The following is an 18,952-nucleotide window of genomic DNA, read 5'->3' as shown; positions in this document are numbered from 1 at the left end:
AATTGGTCACAACCACATTTCCATATGGGTTTTAAATGGTCAAAAATCAGAAACCAATGGGCCTATGGGAGATAATGGGTTTGGTTACTGTGGACGTGGGCTGTCCAATAAGTTAAAATTTCTAGGGTTTTGATTTGGGGAAAAAAAATCATTTCAACTTTCGGAGAACGAAAGTATCGATCTCTCTCTCCTTCGGCGATTCGAGTGGCGATTCTGCCAATTCATCGATCTCCGTTCTCTATCCTATCTCCGTTCTCCGTCCTATCTCATCGATCTCTCCGTTCTCCGTCCTATCTCATCGATCTCTCCGTTCTCCGTCGTATCTCCGTTCTCCGTCGTATCTCCGTTCTCCGTCGTATCTCCGTCTGTGACTCTCTTTCTCCGTCCGTTCGAGCTTGTCTCTTCATCTGTAAGTCTGTGACTCCTTCATCTATGACTACTTGTTTGAGATTTGAAATGGATTTTACTTGTTTGAGATTTGAAATGAGTTTTTACTTGTTTTGAGATTTGAAATGGGTATCTCTTTGTTGACTGATCAGTGGTTCCTCTGTTTCATTGCTGGGTTTTGTTGAATTTGTTTGCGTAATTAGATGGGGATAATCACAAGTGATGTGTGTTTGCAGATTCACTGGTAACGTAACGTTAACCTTAAAGGGAATAAGCTAACAAGAATAACAAGAGAAAAACTCCAGGTACTGTTTATGACATCTTTATTAGTTCGTTTGTTTAATGGTTTGTTTGCTTGAGATGGGTAACTGAGATGGGTCTGTTTCTGTTTGAGTAGTTTCTTTACTCTTTGATGATTTGAAATGAGTTTTTACTTGTTTTGAGATTTGAAATGGGTATCTCTTTGTTGACTGATCAGTGGTTCAGTAGCTTCGGCTTTAGTTATGACATCTTTATTAGTTCGTTTGTTTAATGGTTTGTTTGCTTGAGATGGGTAACTGAGATGGGTCTGTTTCTGTTTGAGTAGTTTCTTTACTCTTTGATGATTTGAAATGAGTATCTTTACTCTCTGTTTCTTTTTAGCAGATAATTGTCTAACTTGTTCTCTGTTACTTGAGCTGTTCTTTGCTTGTTTGCTTGACATGTTTCTTTACCATTTGAGTAGTTTCTTTACCATTTGAGAAGATCGCCTCTGTTTCTTTTTAGAAGATATTTTTTTATCATACTTAAGAACATTTTGTTTTAGTATCAGTGATGTAGATGCTTTAAATGTTTACTAAATTATATGCTAAATTATATGATTTTGAAAACTTTGTTTTCTTATGATTTTTCTGAAAAGCTCATGTAGAAGATCGCCTCTGTTTCTTTTTAGAAGATGATTGTCCAACTTGTTCTCTGTTTTGTCGCTTCAGGATGGACAATGAAGATACTTTGGACCTAAATGACACAGACTACATGAGTGGGGATGAGCTGATGGATCAAAACCCAGATGGAGATGGAGATGGAGATGGAGATGAAGTAGTAGCAGTGGAAGATACTCTCATGAGCACAGTTGAAAACCACATCAAAAGGAAAAGAGGAGGTAAACGCAGACACTCTAGATGTTGGAAGCATTTTGATATAGTAGGAGAGAAGTATCCAGATGGTTCGAATGATGTTCAGTGTAAATTTTGCAAACACTCGTGGGCTAATGGACATGGGCTCGCCCATTTAGCAGCTCTAGTTACAAGAACACTGCCTGATAGAGAGGCTGGTGATGAAGATGGTACTGAGAATGATGCAACTGGTGGTGTGCTCACTTTTCACGGAGACATTGAGATGCATGAGAATTTCACGGAAAGAGATGAGCATGTGCTTGAAGATACAGAAGTAAGACCACGAGTTGTCTATCAGCCACGGGATGATGGTACAAGTTTGGTTTTAGGTCAAGAATTTAGAACCAAGGAGGAAGCAAAAGTCCATATTCAGACGGCTTCACATCAGAAATGTTTTGAGTTTGATATAACTAAGTCGGATACTACGAGATTTGTGGATAAATGCCGAGGAGCCAAAGACGGCTGCAAGTGGTTTGTGCGAGTTGCAAAGCTAAAGAATACAGATCTTTGGACGGTTAGAAGTTACATCAAGCAGCATATATGTTCTGTTGTTACTACAAGAACACTGCCTGATAGAAGGAAAGGCACATCACAAATTATTACATCTGTTTTGGCTCAAGATTATCCTGGTACATTTGACACACCAGTTCCGAAAGTTCTGATCGATTTGGTTTATCGAAGGGTTGGTGTGCGTGTATCATACACCTCAGCATGAAGAGAAAAAATAGAAGCTGCTAATGAAGTGCGAGGAAGTCCAAAAGAGATTTTTACTTTATTATACTGTTATATGCACATGCTGGAGCAGACGAATATTGGCACAAGAACTCGTGTGGTAGTGGATGAGGCCAACAAATTTAAGTATCTGTTTTTTGCCCTGGGAGCTAGCATAGAAGGATTCAGTGCGATGAGGAAAGTCCTCATTGTGGATGGAACACACCTCAAGAATGTTTATGGTGGAGTTCTCCTTGTTGCGACTGCTCAGGATCCTGATCATCACCACTACCCAATTGCGTTTGGTGTAGCAGATGGTGAGAATGATGAAAGCTGGATATGGTTTATGGAACAGTTGAAATCAGTGATATCCGATGTCCCGGGATTGGTATTTCTTTCAGATAGAAATAAAAGCTTGATCAAGTCAGTACGTCTAGTGTTCCCTGAGGCCGAACATGGGTATTGTATATGGCATTTGTCTCTGAATGTTAAAACCCACGTCCATAACAACAAAGATACTTGTGCGTTCAAGTTTAGAGAATGCGCACACGCTTATACGGAGGTTGAGTTCAAGTACCTTTATGATGCTTTTCGGCGGAAGTATCCTAGTGCAGCAGCGTATCTTGACAAAAGTGTTGAAGAGAAGAAGTGGGCTAGATGTTACTTCAGAGGAGATAGGTACAATGTTGACACAACCAATTCAGTAGAATCTTTTAATGGTGTTATTAAGGAAGCGAGAAAGTATACCTTACTACTAATGTTTGATGTTATCATTGCGAAAATGTCTGAATGGTTTAACAACCATAGGAAGGAGGCAGCTGAAATACCATACACACTGAAGCTTGTGCCTATTTTGGAAACCGAAATGTCTAAAAGATGTGTTGATGTGGGGTTTCTTACAATCGACGAATTAAACAACTTCCATCTTGAGTACAGTATGCATGGTACTGACGGCAAGGTTTATACTGTTGATATGGCTAGGAATACTTGCAGTTGTGAGCAATTTGATAAAGACAAATACCCTTGTATGCATGGAGTGGCTTCTGCCACATTCATGTCTAAGGCAGCGGGAAGGGAGCTCCATCTATCAGAGTATTGTTCAAAATACTATTTGGTAGAGCAATGGGCTTTGGCTTATCACAGGACCATATATCATGTTCCTCATATGTCTGATTGGGTTATACCAGAAGATGTTAAAGCAAAGAAAATACTTCCTCCAGATTTTGACAAGAAGAAAGGAAAATCACAACAAACAAGATTTTCATCAGTAGGAGAATCCCGTGGAAGAGGAAAAAGAGGCAGAGGAGGAGCTAGAGAAGCCAGAGGAAGAGGCAGAGCCAGAGGAGAAGGTATGGCATCATAGTTTGAATGTGGGAGTGGTTCAGGTACTACCTAGGTTTTACTGGAGATTACTGGGCTTATTATGTAAAATTTGGATTACTGGGTTTTACTGGTATTATTATGTGCAATTTGAATTATTGGGTTTTACTGGTATTATTATGTGCAATTTGGATTACTGGGTTTTACTGGTATTATTATGTGCAATTCGAAACCAATATGTATCACTACGTTATGTGTAATTTAGACTATCTTTATATGATTATGTTCAATTCGTAAGCTACGTATATAATAAATATATAGATTAGACTATTTTTGTTAATTATTTTCAATAGTTTAAGAAAATCTTAACGGTTTCCCAAAAAAACTTACTTAACTTTCATTGTTAGTACGTGAATGGTTAACAATATAGTAAGTAGAATTTTACAAAATACATATTTTTCGTAAATTGTTTATGTAAATGTCTTCTTTGACGATAATAATAGGATAAAATTATTGGTTCTTTGAGTTGGATTTACTACAAAAAAGTAGAAAATGCCAAAGTATTACTATGTGTATGGTGGTATTACTATTACCTTGAAGATTACCATAGGTATTACTAAGTGTTAAAAATAATATTAAAATATTTATGACGGCTGCACGTTTTACATGTGAAATATATTTTTTAATTCGTTTTTTAATAATATATATATATTTTAGTGTTTTACATGTGTTGACTAATTTTTGGTATATCTTTTATAGTGTTTTTTTGGCATAATAAACCCAGTAAATCTAGTTATTCATCTTACTCATTTTTGGGCATGGTAAACTTAGTTTTCCAAACCTGTTGCAAGTTGCAACACACCAAGATTTAAACATTCAAAAGCATTCTACTACCAAGTTTTAAACATCCAAAATACTTAACATTCTACTACCAAGTTTAAACAAGTTTTAAACATAGATTCCTAATAAATACATAAGCCTAAGGCTTTGTTTTACGCTTCTTCCCCTCCGTGAAAGGAGTCTGCACCCACTGTGATTTCCTCTTTGGCCTGCCACTCTTCTTTGGTACAGCAACAGCGGCATTCTCCTTGCACCTATGCATGATCTAAGGACTCGGTGCTTCCTTGTAAACGACCATGATCCACCTTTGCTTTTCTTCCTCAGTATATTCTTCAACAATTTTCACAGCCTGTTCCTCGACAACTTCCCCAGCCTGTTCTTCAACAACTTTCACAGCCTCTTCCTCTTTTTTCTCTTCTTCTGCAACTTTCTTCCTGTTTTTTTCCTCTGTTTCCACAGCCTCTTCCGCAACAACTTCAACACATTTTCCAGGTTTTCCCTCCATAGGCCTTGTCACTAGTCTCCTCGCAGCCATTGCCTTAGTCCTACCACGTGGTGGTGTGGGAGTTCCCTTCGTCTGATTCCCACGTGGTGGTATTGGAGTTTCATCGGTTCTATTCATCTCAACCCGAGGCTCATTGTGATTATCTTTGGGAGTTTCCTCTGTATGATTCCCACGTGGTGGTGTCGGAGTTCCTTTTTTTATCTCTGCCTTCCGAGCCTCAGATTCCACCTCATCAGTCTCACTTTTCTCCTTTTCTTGCTCCCTGGTTTCAGACTCTTTCCCTTCAACTTCTTCTTCTTGATCCTCTTTCCCTTCAACCTCTGCTTGATCATCTTCGCCTTCAGCCTCAGATTCCACCACTTTTTCTTCAACTTTCTCATCATCCTCACTGTTCTCCTTCTCTTCGTCACTGGTTTCAGCCTCTTTCTCTTCACCTTCTTCTTCATCATGTTTCCCTCCAACCTCTTCTTCATTTGCTTCAATTTCTTTCCACAGTTTATCAGCTTGTGTTCTACATCTCTCCTTCAATTGCTTCAACTCATCAGTCTCACTCTCAGTCTCACTCTCACTGTCTTCCTTGTCTTGCTCATCAGCCTCACTATTTTCCTTCTCTTTCTCATCCTCTTGCTGAGCATTGTCATCAGCCTCTTTCTCTTCCCCTTCTTCATCATTTTTTTCTCTCAGCCTCTTGCTCAGTATTCTCGATTTTATCGTTCTCTTTCCCAGCCTATTGCTCAGCATTAGCTTTGTCCTTCTCAGAATTAGCTTTCTCCTTCTCTTCATATGTACCATAGTCCCACTGTCGAAAATCCATGTCTTCACCATGACTCGGCTCCACCTTACTCTCAATAGAAGTTAGCTTGTCTTCCATTTTCTTAGCCCTTCTTCTCAAAATCCGCTGGTTCTTTTCAATATGACTCATCCTTGAGCCTAGAGCCTCTAGCTTTGTCTCCACTGTTACGTGAAGTCCAACAAATCCTTCTCCCATGAACTCCAAAATCTTCTCTTCCAGACCTTGCAACCTCGAATCTAAACCAGAATTAGAGGATGATCCTTCTGCAAACGTCACCTTTTCTATGTCTTTATTTTTTGGCAACACTCCTCATGCAGCTTGATCTAACTCATATAGCTCTTTCCACCAAATATTCTTCTGCTTCACATTTAACCAGTAGTTCCAAGTATCACTTGGGCTGCCCTGACGGTCATACTCTCGCTCCTCATCAATGATACGAACCAGCATAATTTGCTCACCAATAGTTGGAACTAACACACTGTTGATAACCTGAAAATAAAACAATAAGTTAGATCAGTTAAATTTTATGTTCATCTAGCTTCTATTATAACTATATACATGTACCTTTGTGTCTCCAACCGCATCATATATGTCTTCCAAAGGATAACCCTTAAGACTGGACTTTGTAAACCGGCGCTTGCACATCCTTGGACAGTCTTCACTAGCGTCGTCTGAATAGATTCTAAACGCTTTCCCAAAATCCGGAATACACTCAAAAGCCAGAACCTAGTACATCCATTGTCACAGTGTCAGATTTCAATTATATAACAACTAAAAATTTACAAAATTATATGCTTTACCTCTAAAGGGATTATGAATCCAGGAGAGGCGCATGCCTCTTTCACTTCACCCTTCAGATTGTTCATCACATGCATAATCTCTTTTATTGCATCCTCAAATGTTAGACGACCCCAGGGAAATGATCTGCAAGCATCTAAATCGTCCATCATCCTTAATATGAAGAGGTCTAAATGTCCAGAATCCTTCGGCTTTTCTCTGATAACCCGACCAAGAAAAAACAAGACAGTCATCTTCAATCTACCTGGACACAGTGGCATAGACAACATCTTCTGCTTCACATCGCTGATGGTGATCTTCTTTCTGTCATGGAAGTAATAATCCACAAACTTATAACCCCCCAACTTCTCGTAGTTTGGTGGATAATCACCGCAGTCTAAGCCAGAGATGAGGGCATGCTGCCTCATAGAATAGCTGATGGGTACACCATTAACCGCAAACCATGCAACATCATCTTCTGGAGTACAAATGGTGCGCAGGAGTAACATCCACATCCCCTGGAGCTTCAGGTTATCTTCGTCTGGCATGTGGAAGAAATGTCAAAACTGAGGATGGATTGTGAACCATTCAGCCTCAGGCTTACCCTTGATGAGCTTTACTGTCTTGGTCACAAAGCACTTAGTTTGTATCTTGGAACTCTTGGGGAACTCACTGCTTTTGAAGTAGAACCCAAGGGGTTGCATTGGTTGCATTTCCTGCAATCAAAATACATATATACATGTTAGTAATGCTAGTAATACAAGAAGTACTAGTAGTACTACTAATTACTACTCAGCATTTCTCACTAACAATGACAATGAATAGAAAATATATACCTCTCTTTTGGACCCCTCCTTATCGGACCCCTCCCTTTCGGACTCATCTGAGGCTGAGAGCGATTCTACACTCAGTGCTCTCACTGGCTCTCTCACTGGCCTACTCTTTTTACTCTTCTTATTGCTCTTGTGAACTTTTGGCTCCGGCTTTTTTGCAATTGAGTATGAATTTTTGGATTCTAAGAGATTGACGACGCCTTTCATTGGGAATCCCCTTTTGATTTCCCTTCATTATGTACAAGACATTACAACACTCAATGAAACTAAATTCAAACCGCAAAACAACAACACAACATCAACTAAGTTTCCCCAATAAAATTTTATTAACAAAAATTAAATACAATTTATCACTCAAATCGGAAACACACAAAAAAACGCATCAGTCTACATACAGATTCAATGCAATATATACCTAAACAATAGATTTACCAAGTTCTTATCCAATTTCAAAGCTAATATCTAAACATAAGACACATTCAAAGTTTTCCACAAATTTATTTTCAAATCTACATACAAATTTGACCAAATAACAACCAAATAAAGTGAAACTAATCACTTACCACAAGGAACGAAGATGGAGCCTCGATTTCGACAAAGAAGGAAGAAGAAACGAAGCGGTCTAGACTTTAGGGTTTCAGACAAGAGAGACAAAGAGATAGTTGAGACACAAACGAACAAGGAAGAACGAAGATGGATTTTCGAATTAGATGGAGAATGAACAAGGAAGAACGAAGATGGATACTCTAGGGTTTCAATCTCCGATTTCGCAATAGAGAGTGTCGAGAGGGGAGAGACGACGAAAGGATCGACATTTGGAGAAGGGAATGAGTTGAGTAATTCAAAACGATATCGTTTTGGTTTAGCTGGGTCGGATTTTAGGGTTTGTTATGTGTGGGTCGGATCTTTCCGGTTGGATCTTATAAATATCTAATTTAAGGTAGGGGCAATCCGTCTTTAGCCACTTTTTCTATTTAAAAAAAATTAAAAAATAAATTATATTATAATAAAAGGATAAACGGAGATTTTTTAGGGGGGTAGAGGGTATATGGAGTTATCCTCCAGAAAATTAGTCTTGCAAGAAAGGGGAAACAGTTGTTAAACGAGGCAAGAGCGGCTTTAGCTAAAGCATCTACAACAACATTTCCAGAGCGAGAGATAAGATAAAGACTAAAAGAAAGAGGCAAAGCTTCGAATATTTAATAAGATGCCCGCGATTTCGTTCAGAACGGTCCCTGAGCACGGGGTAAAGACTAAAACCATTGAGTCTGAATAAATGTGGAGAGTGGTTACATTCGCCTTCGGTGCGTTTCGAAGAGCTTCACAAAGGGCAAGAGCTTCAGCAGTGAGGGCAGATCCAACATGGGAGCGGAAGGAGGAGTCTGGGAGCAGTAGCTGAGCATGTTAAGGTCCATCCCATACCTGTAAGCAAAGATGATTCCTGCCAAGCTTCATCCACAAAGCAATTTGGAAATTGTAAGTTATCACCAGCCATAAGAGGAGTGGGCGTAGAGGCAAGATTTGGAACTAGTTGGAGGGCCTCCTCCCATTCTTTTGCAGCTAGGACTGCTTTTGTGATACAATTTTAGACCGATATAGATTTGTCTTCAAAGAAGTAATTTATGGCCGTCCATAGCGTCCAAAGGATCCAAGGGATCAACAGAGTTGAGACCAGAGTAGAAGCTGGCAGGTTGATGCCATATGGGATCCTTGCTAACATGTTTTGAATGTTTTGGGTACCAGCCTGTTAGGCATCTTTGAAAGACAGAGGAGCTTGAAGCCAAACCTCTTGGGCGAAAGAGCACTCTAAAACAGATGATTCATAGTTTCCATTTATCTACATCTCTTGCAATGGATATGCTCAATAATTCCTCGAATAGCAAGCATGTTTCCTATAGAGAGCGTCTCGTTTAGAATCCTCCAAAGAAAGTGTTAGATCTTGGGTGAAGTGGGAGACTTTTCAGACACACTTGTTCCAATTTATCGCCTGTACTGCTAGATTCGGCCCTGCTAGATTCGGTGTGGCCAAAGTTGCTAATTTGTAGCCTGATTTGGTGGTATAGCCCCCGCTTTATCAGCCAGCCAGATCAATTTGTCTGGTGGACGGAAAGAGCTCGAAATTATTTGATGAATTTGGTCCTCATGGTGAGGTAGGTGAAGCCTGATTAGCTGTATATTCCACTGGTATGAGGAGATCCCTAATCCTTATGTTGGAGGCTGTAAAGGTAAGATGTCCATAAGGACAGAATTAAAAACTTTATAATTGATTTTGTGGTCATCAAATCATTTTTTCCGTATTATGTCTCACTTATACAGTAATGAAAATCATTTTTTTTTATAAATAATCTATTATTTAACTATTTCAGTTCAAACACATTTAATTCTAAAGTATTTTCTAAAAAGAATACTAGAAATATAAATGTATTTTATTGATATTGATAATCAAATTAAATTTTACAAATAATCACTTAAATAGATAACAAAATTTTATTTAAGAAATCAAATTTATAATCGACTCAATAACAATCCAAGCACCATATTTTCTGAGGAAAAACATTCTTAAATTTACCAGTAATAATTTATGTCAGTCATAATAACACGACGAACCGTGTCAGCAAGGCGTATATCTACTGATATATATCAGTTTATATACCGTATTCATATAATATCTACATACATTAAATGAAATAATGCATGCATGTGGTGTGACTTGTGGTGTTAGACCATGTGATAATTTAGACAATTATTTAATCATCATTCCCTGATAAACCAGTTTCTTTTTTAAAAAAATAATTAACATTGAATATTCAAGATCTATAAAATAATCTACAAATGGATTCTCTCTCCTGATATTCAAATATATCGTAAACAATGGGCGTGTATCCGCTACACGATGGAATGTAGTAGAGTGTTTTCAAATCTAAATAACTTAACAACCTGAAATTCGCCTGCCACTAGACCACTATCACCTGGTTGATAAACCTGGTTTATTTTTCCGAAATGTAACTAAGATCCCGTTACTAGCATTAATTTGTGTATTTGAGGGTAAGAATATGCATCATTGCTTTATGTTCACAAAATATTTTGTATATCTGTTATAACAATTCCACACACATATAATAGCATAGAGTTTTAACCCTCTAATCACACTTGCATATATTCAAATAAAATCCATATAGACCAAAATTATACAATAAGTCTTTGAGAATAGAGTTAACCTCAAACGGAAAAAATAAGTTTGTTGTCCTAAAGCTAAGCAGAAAAGTAAATATGCAGATATAAACAATAAATAAAAACATTATGCATTAGAAAAATCGTTGGAAATAATATCATTAATGTAGACAATTTATCATAGAATCAAAGAACAACCATTCTGGAACTCAAAACAAAAATGTATAATATTTCCATTCTCGTGGTTCCAAGACTTAGAGAACTAACTCATGTTGAATCTCGAGATTAAGCATGCATAAAATTTGAGTTTCGATAGGTTCATAAAGTGCAACAACATCAATTCCCGCTGGCTAATGACACTTTGCTCATATAGATTATTTTCAAGCAATCAAATCAACTCTCGATGTATTCAATTAACCTAAGATTATGAACTAGGTGATGAATCAAGTTCAAACAATAAAATATCAATCCAAGTGAAGAAATCTAATGAAAAATTCACAATCAAACAATTAGACATTCATTTTTTCTTTTCCTTTAAAACTCTAGAGTACTTAGACATAACCAAAAAATACAAGAGATCTTTGATAAGATATGTATAATTAGATAAAAAAGATAAAGCATGGGTTCAAAAATAAAGTCATATAACATAACTTCATCCTAGGAAGTATTTGTAGATAATGGACCACTTACGAAAAATGGCACCACCAAACATGAAAAATGAAAATTTCAGACAGGCTTGTGTGTTTTTGATCCATTGATCGCGTTTCTGGATCACTCAATCCATTCTTATTTGTCTTCAGCTTTCCTGATCTACCGATCATTGAGTCGGATCGATCAATTACATTATCAGCTTTGCTAAGATCAATCGATTTGTTTAGGTGTTGATTTTGGATTCTATCGATTCATGCTTCAAGATCAGCTTCTTCATTTTTTTTCGCATGATGGATCCATCATGCATGCATGTTCTTGTAATCATGCATGCATGTTCTTAAGATGAGAACTCTATATAAGATATTAATTAAAGATATGCATCATGCATGCATGTTCTTAAGATGATGAGCAGACAACTATTTGCAGAAATTGTAATCTCTAAGTTGAATGACCACGTCGCAGCTAATAAGGAAATAAGAACTTTTATTTATAAGACATAAACTAAAAATATGCATCATGCAAGTGGTTGATAATTCCAAAGATCCGTGAATAACTTTACACCTATACCATCGCTGTTTTCTTCTTTTTCTTTTTGCCATTATAAAACGTCAATAGATAGTTCATCGATGCTTCTATACTAGTAGATCCATGTTTCAATTCTCTGAAAAATTGATTTATTAAACAATTATACAGGTTACGGAAGAAAGACTTACAAGGGATCTTCAACATGGTACAAGTAAACTCGGTCAGGCGTGATCTTCGTAGGACGGCTCAGGTGATGCAGTTAGGAGTAAATCTTATAAGGCAGATAGTATTGTCGGTTGTCGGATCATCTATGTAATTTTTATCATAATTGTAATATCATAATAAATCAATGGTAAAAAAAAAACGTGCAGCGCTAAAGTGCCGTCTGAGGAAATTGCTACCACCGGATTACTGTTTAGTAGTGATATTTAAATATTCAATGCGATTTAAGAGTTTTGAAGAAAACAATATTTGGTATCCACAACAATACATGTCATGATATCATAAGAAAATTTCATAGCATATGATTATGATCATGAATAAAAGTTCATATATTACACGTTTTTTTAAATAGATTCAATACTCAAACTATCTGTAAGAAAAAACAAAAATATATTATAATTATCAAAATAAAACATTCAAGATTCTCTTAAATGAAAAGCGCTAAAAAAATTTTTTTATCTAAACACAATCAACAAGAAATTTAATCAAATTATTGGTCATACAAAAACTGATCAAAGTAAATTTAAACTGTGACAGAAAAGTAAATCTAACCATCTCCGATCAATTCAATTTATACAAAATATGGTAACTTTCTGGGTTAACTTCGATGACGATGTAGTTGTGAACACAAATATTTTACTTATTAAAAGAAGAATGAAAAAAAGAATTAAATGGCTGTATAGCCTAGGACCACCACCATCACATCGATTCACATATAACAGCCTAAATCAGTTTGACCGTTTCAACGTTATTTCTAGTGATTGGAAGAAAAAAAACGAAAAATCAAACTAAACCAGTCAAACTCAAAAAGACCCGAATCAAACCAAAATATATGACACAATTGTTAAAATTCTTAAAAGAATTATCAATCCAAATAATTCGATTTAGTTGGGTTTAAAACAAACCAAACAGGAAAACTAAAGCGTTTATTTAATTAAATTAATTAAACATAATAATAATATTAAAATTTGAAATATTTAACTATCTAATCTAAATACTAAATATAATTTTATATATTTTATTTTAAATGAAAAGAAAAGCACAAATCACAATAAAATTAAAGAACATGAATTTTGTACAATTTCAACAAAACCAAATACCTATAATATTTATATTAGGTTCGAAGATATTAATATAAAATTATTGTATTACATCTTCTACATTTTTATGTAATATAAATTTATATATAAAGAATTTAATAATTTAGTGTTAAATGATGATTTGCTTTATGTTTAATAAATTAAATTTTCATAACCAAACTATAACAAAACTATAACCAACTCGATTAAACTCAACCAACACAACAAAACCGAACAAAACCGAAAGAAACACAAACCAAAACATACCAAACACAAATATAACCAAATTAATTTCGGTTGGCTTGAGTTAAAAAATTTCAGATCCAAACAAACTAAGACGAATACAAACCAAACCGATATTTAAATCGAATAGCCGACCCTACTCACTCTATCACATAGATCTATTTAATTTTAACACTTAATCATGTATTTATGTATTGTTTATATTTTCCAAGGTTTAAAAACTCGACAGGCGGTACGCGTTCGGCTCACTCGGGCTTAATGAGTTACCAGAAAAGTAGAAAAAAATCAAAGAGAACTCGGAGAACTTTTTTTTAGTTATACAACATACCTTTTAAAATATTTTTATCCAGAAATGACAAATGAAGTAGTTATTTAAAAAAATATATACAACACATCTTTTAAATATTTTTCTACCAAAAATAAAATGACAAATGAAGTAGTTTAAAAAAAAAATTTATACAACACATCTTTAAGAGATAGGCATGGTTCTGGTCACCGTACTCGTAGATGTGGTCAGCCGCAAGGATGCCTATTCTGTGGTGAACCAGATGAGACTCAAAACCTTTTTCGCATGTCCGTACACTTCCACGTTATGGCTGCAAGCCGTGGAGAATTTATTTGCAGCTAAACCTGATCCAAACTGGGATACACCTCTCTGCAGTTGCTCACAAGAACATATCACCGGCTTAATTTTGTCTTCCTAAGATTGGTGCTACAAGTCACTATTTATTTCATTTGAAAAGAGATGAATGATAGGAAACACAATAGTACAGCTAAACCGGTGGACCAACTGGCTCGGCTAATTAACAAGACAGTGAGGAACCGTATTATGTCTACAAAGTACTGCATGAAGCCTAAGCTGCAGGGCCCTTTATCTCGTTGGTTTGAGGCTCACGTGTCCTAGAGTAGTCACTGTTTTTTTTTGGGCTTGGCTAAAGCTCTCTAACATTATACATAAATTAAATATTTTTATCAAAAAAGCGATGAGTAAAGCTTTAAATTTTCAATGGAACCCGAGTTCGAAGACACCAAAATGCATTTTTGTGTGTTTAATGATCTTCTTAAAAAGGATATAAATGTAATTTCGATTTTCTTCTAATTCCTCGAGGTCTAACTTAAGTTGCAACCGTGTTTTGTGTGTTTCAACATAAATACCCATTTTTGCGATTTACTTTATTTGAACTTAGTTGTGAGGATTAGAGCTGATGAATCCTTGATCTAATCTCTTCCTTATCTCCGATTGCACGAACAAGACTAAAACCGTAATGACTCGTCGGTGTGTTGACCCAGTGTTCACCGAACCCTTCCGTTAACTAGGAAGGGCCACTATAGCTCATCGGAGCTGGGATCGAACCAGCAACCACTATATTGCTTCACAAGCGAGTTCAGTTACAATACTCTCTCTCGTCTCTCTTTTCTCCCTAATCTTGACTCACAACAACAACGATCAGCTCAAGGACTTGGTCACTCAGCTTTATAACTAGCTGATTACACTCGTGCAAACCACAAATGTGACCAATGGGAAAGAGACACGTATAAACTGAAACAATACAATGACTCGAGAAACTTAGAACCCTCGACCTCATAATGAGTCTTCGATACACTTAGGCTTATACCGGATTTTTCTTTCTCCTACTTCTCTTATAACCTTCATACTTTGAGTTCTTCTTCTTTGATCTAATGACTAGATCCTTCAAATCTCAACCTTAGGCATTAGATTAACCTCTAACACCCTTCTTATGTTCTTGACGGAACACATGCATCTTGACCGATGCCAACACCTCTTCTTTATCTTCAGGAAACACGAAGGAACTGTAGAGCATCCTTCACTTTATACACCGGAAGTACTTTAGTAAAAATATCAGTAGGGTTGTAAGCAGTAGCGATCTTTGTAACCTTGATCACTCCCTTTCTTATCCAATCTCGCCCAAAATTGTACTTCACCGCCATGTGTATTGTTCTCTCATGGAACACTGCATTCTTCGATAATGCAATGGCACTTTGAGAGTCACAATAAATCTCCACTGATTCTTGTTTAAAACCAAGCTTTTCTACAAGACTTTTTAACCATAAAACTTCTTGGATTGCTTCTGAGAGAGAGATATACTCAGCTTCTGTAGTTGAGAGAGCAACGACCTGTTGAAGCGGTGATCTCAAACTTATCGTATTACCTCCAGTTGTGTAAACAATTCCATTTATCGATCTCCGATGATCCAGGTCTGTGGCATAGTATGAATTGCAGTACCTCTCACAATAAACTCTCCTTGCTTCTTGTAACACAGCTGTGTGTCTAACGTTCCTTGAATGTACCTTAGGACCCATTTTATTGCACTCCAATGTTCATGTAGCGGCTTGCTCATGAATCTGCTTATCAGGCCTACTGAGTAAACAAGATCAGATCTTGTTCCGATCATGGCATAAGGAACATCTCTCATAGACTCCACCTTCTCCTTATATTCTTCATCCATAGGCGTACTTAGTTAAATATGAGCTCCCATCGGTGTTGCTACATACTTACACTGATCCATTTTGAAATTTACCAGAACTCTTATGAGATATCCTTCCTGTGACACCCACAAGCAACCTGATGTTCTGTCTCTCTCGATCTCCATCCTGAGAATCTTCTTCGCGTCCCCTAAGTCCTTCTTTTCGAACTCACTGCTAAGAAAAATCCTGAGCTTCTGAACTTCTTCTTTATTCTTGGACGCTATTAGGATATCATCTACATATAGAAGCATGTATATGTATCCTCCATTCTTCTCAATCTCCTTGAAGTATACACAACTGTCATACTGGCTTCTATTGAACTGAATCACCTTCATGAAGTCGTTGAAGCGCTTATTCCATTGTCGGGGTGATTGCTTGAGACCATAAATGGATCTTTCAAGTTGACAAACTTTTTTCTGGATGCTCTTTGTCTTCAAAACCCTTAGGCTGATCCATGATGATGAACTCTTCAATCTCTCCATGGAGGAATCCTGTTTTTACATCCATTTGTTAAAGTTCCATATCATGATGAACTACATCAGATAACATATATCTGATAGATACATGTTTAACTACTGGTGCGAAGATCTCTTGATAATCTATCCTTTCTTTCAATGAGTACCCTTTGCAACCAGTCCCGCTTTGTATCTCGGATCTTCAACACCCAAAATCCCTGGTTTTCTCTTGAAGAACCATCTACACCTGATGGATTTCTTCCCCTATGGTTTGTCAACCAACTTCCAAGTTTGGTTCTTGATTAGAGAAACCATCTCTTCTTTAGCTGCTTTTATCCACTTGTCACTGTCAGCATCTCTCATTGCTTCTTGAAAACTCTTTGGCTGAGAGCCTCCATCTTCAGCTAACACGCGCATGAGAACAGCATATTCTTCCTCATATGAAACAAACTCACACTCGTAATCACTAAATCTGACTGGTGGGATGATATGTCTTCGTGTTATGTCTCTGCCAAGTAAGTAGTCACTTAAACTTTCTTCGTTTGTTTGATCAGGCGCTGATTCTTCACTATCACCGTTCTGAGAATCTGAAATAATGACCTCACCTTGAACATCACTCATTTGTCCTGAAGACTCTTCATACTCAACATTCACAATCTTCTGCTTTGGACTTAACTGTAGATCATGGGACTCCTCGCCCTCATCAGATAACTCCTTGAATACTTTGTCTTCTCTAAAAACAACGTTCCTGCTGATGACACATTTTTGTTCTTCCATAACCCAGACTTTGAAACTCTTTATGCCTTCAGGGTTTCCAGTGAACACGCCCCTCTTAGCTCTTAGCTCGAGTTACCATCGTCTGCAGTGTATATAAACGAGACAACCAAACCTTTTAAGGCCTGGAAGACTTGGCATTACTGATGTACCCATTTCCTCCGGAACTTTGAAATTGATTGCAGATGATGGTGATATGTTAATGAGATACACTGCCATAGTCGCTGCTTCAGCCCAAAATATTTGACCAAGACCACTCTCATTGAGCATACTCCTCACTTTGTTCATGATTGATCTATTAAGTCTCTCTGCCACTCCATTCTTCTGGGGCGTATAGGTGCAAGTCCTATGCCTGATGATTCCTTCTTGCTTGCAGAACCCATCAAATTCTCTGTTGCAAAACTCGAGACCATTGTCCGTTCTTAATTTCTTCACCTTTCTTTCTGACTGTGTCTCCACCATTTGCTTCCATTCCCTGAAGTTTCTGAATGCCTCGTCTTTCAATTTTAAGAAGTAAACCCAAACCTTTCGGGAATAGTCATAAGTCAATGAGATAAAATACAGACACTTGCTCAGACTGAATGGAACATTAGGTGATTCCCATAAGTCCGAGTGGCATAGTCCAACTTGTTCTTGGTGACGTGCTGAGCAGCACCAAAGCTCACACGTTGAGACTTCCCCATAACACAGTCTTCACAGATCTTGTATTCGGTTATCTTCCTGCCCTCAAAACATCCTTTTCGTGCTAGCTCATTAAGTTTTTTATGACCAATATGGCCTAAACGACTATGCTACATCATTGATTGATCTTGACTTAACACTGACTTCTCTGTGTCTGCATCTACTGCATTAGATTTTGATATCCTTGCTTCACCCTGGAGAATGTATAGGGACTGCCTCCTAATCCCCTTCATGAACACAATGCAACCCTTGATAACTTTTAGGACACCGTTAGAGCCCTTAAACTTGCAATCCTTGTCTTTTAGTGATCCAAGTGAAATCAAATTTCTTGATATCTCTGGCATAAACCTCACGTCATGAAGGAAAAACGTAGTTCCATCTTGATTCTCGAATCTAACTAAGCCAATACCCTTTATCTTAGACACTAAATTATTAACCATTTGAACCTTACCTGAAGACACTTCCTTTAGACTTAGGGATATGTCTCTCCTTGGTGCCATATGAAATGTGCAACCAGTATCCAATACCCACTCGGTGTGATCTGAAACGCCTGGTTTGAGATTCACTTCTGACACTAGAAGTCCAACCAGATCCTTAGCGTCGTCTCTGACTGAAGTTGCCTCTCCTCTCTCCTGACCACTCTGCGAGTCCATGTTTCTTTCAATCCACTTGAAACACTGCAACTTCTTAAGATGCTCCTCCTTTCAACAGATCCAACAGACTCTCTTTCCATCTTTGGACTTTGACTTGGACATGTATTTATTCTTTCCAGAGCCAATATTTCTATTATCTGTTCTTCCTCTAGCAAAGTGACCTTCACCATTTGATCTAGTACTAACCGCATCCGTAAATTCGCTTTCCTTAGACCTAGCCGTACTAGCTACTTCATATACCTTAATAGCATCACGATCGTACTTTAGAGTTTCCTTTAAGAAATTGTACCTGGCGGAAAGAGAGTTGAGCAATAGGATGGCTTGAACCTCCTCTGGAACTTCAATGCTCAGGTTACTTAGGTCTGCTATGATCTTGAGAAAATCATCCATGTTTTGATCAATCGTCTTGGAGTCATGCATCTTGAAGGAGTAAACTTTCAGCTGCGCATGAACTCTATTAGGTAAGCTCTGAGTCATGTACAATCGATCAAGAAGCATCCATGTCTGAGCTGTTGTAGTGCATTTGTCGATCTTCCGAAGAATTTGATCTTCAACGCTCTTGAATATGAGGTTCATTGCCTTCTCGTCTCGCTCTAATCTTGCGGACTCTTCTGAATCTTTCTTCTTCTGATCTTCCACCTTCGTATCTGATTCTTTCGAATCTTGAATCCTTTCCGAAAGAACGTCTTTG

General features: G+C 37.3%; 1 protein-coding gene across 1 annotated transcript; it reads left to right on the top strand.

Moving 5' to 3' along the window:
• Positions 1-2,334: 2,334 nt before the first annotated feature.
• Positions 2,335-3,615, top strand: LOC106398026 (protein FAR1-RELATED SEQUENCE 5-like). Its single transcript, XM_013838627.2, has one exon. The coding sequence runs from the start codon at positions 2,335-2,337 to the stop codon at positions 3,613-3,615; it is 1,281 nt and encodes a 426-aa protein (XP_013694081.2).
• The last annotated feature ends 15,337 nt before the right edge of the window (positions 3,616-18,952 follow it).

This window comes from Brassica napus, chromosome C9, assembly GCF_020379485.1.
Source record: "Brassica napus cultivar Da-Ae chromosome C9, Da-Ae, whole genome shotgun sequence".
NCBI lineage: Eukaryota > Viridiplantae > Streptophyta > Magnoliopsida > Brassicales > Brassicaceae > Brassica > Brassica napus.
This window is presented reverse-complemented; position numbering and strand designations above follow the sequence as displayed.

Bases quoted from the DNA above. Each gene is read 5' to 3' on its own strand.
- LOC106398026 (XM_013838627.2), top strand. From the start codon at position 2,335: ATGCTGGAGCAGACGAATATTGGCACAAGAACTCGTGTGGTAGTGGAT.